The sequence below is a fragment of the Pteropus vampyrus genome, unplaced genomic scaffold (assembly GCF_000151845.1).
Source record: "Pteropus vampyrus isolate Shadow unplaced genomic scaffold, Pvam_2.0 Scaffold241, whole genome shotgun sequence".
Lineage (NCBI taxonomy): Eukaryota > Metazoa > Chordata > Mammalia > Chiroptera > Pteropodidae > Pteropus > Pteropus vampyrus.
This window is the reverse complement of record NW_011889022.1, coordinates 658,165-662,645: the sequence shown is the minus strand read 5'-3', so window position 1 is coordinate 662,645 and position 4,481 is coordinate 658,165. Positions and strand designations below refer to the sequence as shown.

The following is a 4,481-nucleotide window of genomic DNA, read 5'->3' as shown; positions in this document are numbered from 1 at the left end:
TGACGGGCTCCCGGGAGGGCGAGGGGCGTGGCCTGCACAGCCAGCCCTGCGCTCAGGTTCCCTGGGAGACCGTTGCCTCAGCGATATGCCAGGAATGTTAAGGCTTTTAAAGTCTGTAACTTTTACCCAAACAGAGATCTGCCTTTCTGTGGCATTTGACCCAGATATTACCCGCGTCGGCTCGCTCTCTCTTTCACAGAAAGGGGCTTCTCTGTGGTGTGGCGTTCTGCTTTATGGTTTTAGCCTATTACTTGGCACTGTTGCTCCTTATTTTTCAAAATGACTTTGAGGCAACATTTCACAAACCTCGACTGTGGATTCAAGTACATGCTATTGGTGCAGGGTGGGAAAATCATTGGTTTTTAAATCATCTACCTCAATTGTAGTTATTCAAAGGTTGCTTTATATTTATTTTATATATAAACACAACATTTGTTATTAGTTGAAAAAACAAAAAAAAAATCCCTATTCTCTCAGTAGATATACATGTAATTAGCTGTTCTAAACATTAGTTATTTTCTAACTGCTAATTGCTTATTAAAGGGTTACTGTAGGTGTCAAATGTAATTAGAAGGCGGAAGTAGAAGACTTTCATCTAATGTGGCACGTTCGTTATTTTCTAATCCCAATCTTTGTTCCTCTTTTCTTTTTGCTTTTGAATAAATATCGAAGGGCTATAATCTAGTTCAGATTGCGTATGAGTCAGCTGCCTCAAACACTCGCTTCTGTGAGGGAGAGCCCAGGATGGTGCTGCAAAACATCAAACCGAATTAACCGAGTCAGTGAAATCAGTATCAAGTTAACGAAAATTGGTGTATTAACTGAGCACCTGTTGCTGTCTATTCGATTAAATACTTTAAATGTGAACTAGAATCGCATCGTAAATCTCAGGTGGATTTGCCGTTTACTGCCATGGTGTTGGTTAGTCGATGGCAGAGCCACCAGCGTAAGGCATTGTTTATGGCTCTTATTTTACTCTTAGCATGATGCGATTTCGAACAGGAATTTCAGCTTTGTCTACTTGTCAGTGCTGTTACTTTTCACAGAAATAGCAGAAGCGTGTGGGAATTTTTTGGTGAATGTGGTTACAGTGTGAGAAAACGTTTCTCACCATCTAACTGCAGCAGCAGGTCTCACGTGCAGAGCACTGGAAGACGTCGCTGGCCCCAGTTTTCTAGAGAGCTGTGTCATCTGAACACAGTGACGACGACGTGAATGCACGTGACGCACAAAGCGCGAGTCCGCCAGGGTGTGACATGCAGTAGGCACTTAGTGGACGTGTGTCGAGTGAGCGTACAGGTATCAACGTAGGTGGCGTCCGTCCATGCATAGATTTGTGTGGCAGTGTAATGGATGGCGTTCGTGCCCAATTTCACGGTCCCGACTTTTCAGGGTTACTGTGATTGGAAGGAAATCATGAGGCAGCCCACTTCCTTTCTGGAGAGAGTCCGTTGAGAGCGTCGGCGAAGCTTCCTGCGGCGGTGGGGGCCGTGCCCGGGTGTCGGGGCTGCCGCGCGCTGGCGGGGTAGCTGGCGGTGCCCGGGGACTCGTGAATCAGTTTGAACGTAGGTGGCCGCCTGCGGCTGGCGGCTGGCGGCTGGCGGCTGGCCTGTGGGAAGGCATGGGCTGGAGAGCAGCGGACGGCCAGGCGTTCTCAGCGCATGTCATCTCGTAGCTCGACACTTCTGTTCTCCTTTGATCAGAAGTTGTTTACTAGGACGAGAATGGGGTTGTTTCTTTTTAAGTCCTGTCCTTTCCCTGACCGCCACCTAGTGCAGGTGCTGACAAATAGTATAATAGCCAAAAGATGGCTTGCAGTGGGGTCCAGGGACCGCGACGACCCCGGCCCAGAGGAAGCGAAGCGCTGCGGGGCGGCTGGGAGTGGCCGTCCCATGGCAGGATCAGCGCTGCTGTTCTTGAGACCAGAAGGGCTGCCTTTCTGGCCTGTCACTACACTGATCGAAATGAGGGGGCGAATCGTTTAAACTCAAGCTTCTGTTACCTGTATATAAAATAACGACCAAAACGTGGCTTTTGCCAGCTTTCACGAGAGAGATTCAGGCAGAAGAAAAGCACTGTGTGAATGAAAGACTGGGCTTACAGAGAAAGGTGTCTTTTGTGATGCGTCGGGGCCGCTGGCCGCTGTCAGGTGACCCAGCTTCCAGTGCCCCGAGGGTTTGCTAAATGGGTCAGGCCTCTCTACTGTGAATTTCCGTCTCTGTCATGGTTACAAAAGTCATCTTTTAGAGTACCTGTTTTTTCTAACCAACTTTGAAATCTAAACTAAGGCAGAAAATAGATTTTTTTCAGTGTTTCCAGAAATACTTAACAAGGGGAAAAAGAAAGAAGCAGGCATCATTTCTAAATTTTAAAGTGACTTAGGGAAGTTTGGTTCGGTCCAGACACCTGAGGAGGTTATCCGGACAGCGCGTCTGTGAGCCCTGTGGGCGATGCAGGTAAACCGAGTTCTAAGGTTGCTTAAGTTACTTGGGGCACATCGGTTCAGGGCTTATTAGAACATCAGCACCATCTTTTGAGACTTATTGGAAATATTTGGCATCTCGATGATTACATAAGGTAGCGAGAAGAGATTCAGAATGGAGAGAGCGTGGGACGGTGTTGGATGCTGTAACGATCAAGGCCTAAGTGACAGTGTCCTCCCCAGACCCCGCCCAGCATGGGGATGGAGGTCGTGCGGGAACGGAACAGGCTCGCCGTTGCGCAGCTGCTGGCGGGGCTCACAGTGCCGGCCAGAGGCGCTGGTGGGATGACTGTCCTCTCTCTCGTCCTCTCCTCCTGCTCGGGGCTGCTGTGCAGGGCGATGTCGGGCTCGCTATGGGCAAACTGTACGGGAACGACTTCAGCCAGACCACCATCTCTCGCTTCGAAGCCTTGAACCTCAGCTTTAAGAACATGTGCAAATTAAAGCCGCTTTTGGAGAAGTGGCTGAATGATGCAGGTGAGTGGATACGTAAGAAATGTCCTCTTTGTCCGTGGGACTCTCACGGGGGCGGGGGGGCGCTGCATAAGTTGGGGTTTCTACTTCTCGTTGTATTATCGGTGCTACAGAACCCTGAGGCTCCCAGCCCTGGGAGAATCCTACGGAGCGTGGCTGCATAAATGGGAGAGCCGATTTATTTACAGTGATCACGACTCACACAGTCACCACTAACTTTTAGCCTTGGGGTATTTCTCGAATCTGAGCCAGGGTCTGGGACAACTGAAGGAAGAGATTAAGAAGGCCGGTGTATTTAGAAAAGCAAGCTTATTGGTTCTTTCTCCATGAATTATCATAAATTGTTCTCGATAATATTTTTGCTTTTGTTGCTGAAGTGATCGCACATTTCATGAGCAAGAAGCTGAGCGCCTAGTTTTCACTGATGAGTTTTGTGCTGAGAGCCCTTTCTGAACACTTGGGTTCTGACTCACAGAGTCGTAGACCGTGAGAGCTGTCAGGAGCCGTGGAGAACCCCTAAACTGTGGTTCTCATTGTAGATGTGAACAGAAGTCAGGTGTGTGGGAAGACAGACCTGTAACAACACCCGGACAGTCTGGTTCCATAGCTCTGGGTGAGGCCTCAGCACCTGTAAGCTCACTGAGCCACACAGGTGAGAACCGCTGGCCGCCTCCTCCACCTTCATGCAGAGGGGAAGGAAACTCGGAGGAGGCCTGCGATGCTCAGGGCCGCTGCTCGGTTAGGCGACAGGACCTTGCTCAGACTTCGAGGAATTGAGAAGGGTTTCATTACTTGTTTTTTTGTTTTGTCTTGTTTTGGAGTGGGAGTGAGTTGCCCTAGATGATTCCAATAAAATGCGAGGTCATTTGCAAAATGAATAATAAGCATGCGATGATTTCCGAGAAGCTTTCTTCGTTTTATCCCTGGAGTTGATAACTAAGCAAACAAAACCAAAACACAGGAACAGAACTCAGAAGGCGTAGAATTCAGTCTAAGGATAGCAGGAGTGAACTTTGCTCTCTCAGAGACAGAAACCGGAGTAACGTGAGAATGTAGTTAACCGCCCGAGACAGACGCCGGTAAGAGCAGCGGAGGCGAGCGGCATTTAGCGCAGCTCATGAGAACTGCTCCGTGCTCGTAGCCAAAAACGCTTTGGTCGCCTTTGTCGCCGTGCTTAGCGCTCGTGTTATGTTCAGCCACTTTGATTTCCGTGTTTTCCTCTTTCTTACAGAGAACCTCTCCTCCGACTCGGGTGTCTCCAGCCCAAGTGCCCTGAATTCTCCAGGGGTGGGGATTGAGGGCTTGAACCGTAGGAGGAAGAAACGCACCAGCATAGAGACCAACATCCGTGTGGCCTTAGAGAAGAGTTTCTTGGAGGTTAGCGAGGTCTTTACTTCTCCGGGGGTCGAGGTTAGGTGCTGTCAGCCTCGGGCCTCGGGGGTGCTTAGAAAAATGTGGTGGGGGAAATGAACGAGAGTGCCTTAGGCTTCAGGGGAGGCCAGGCTCACGCCCGTGTCACTCCGTG

The 4,481-nt window shown here is 49.6% G+C and overlaps 1 protein-coding gene across 1 annotated transcript in view; it reads left to right on the top strand.

Annotated features, from left to right (window-relative positions):
• POU2F1 (POU class 2 homeobox 1) overlaps positions 1 to 4,481 on the top strand; it is a 46,295-nt gene that overhangs the window by 33,745 nt on the left and 8,069 nt on the right. The window contains exons 10-11 of the mRNA XM_023519923.1: positions 2,818 to 2,959; positions 4,188 to 4,413. Coding sequence (XP_023375691.1) covers positions 2,818 to 2,959; positions 4,188 to 4,413 — 368 coding nt within the window. The remainder of the gene's footprint in view (positions 1 to 2,817; positions 2,960 to 4,187; positions 4,414 to 4,481) is intronic.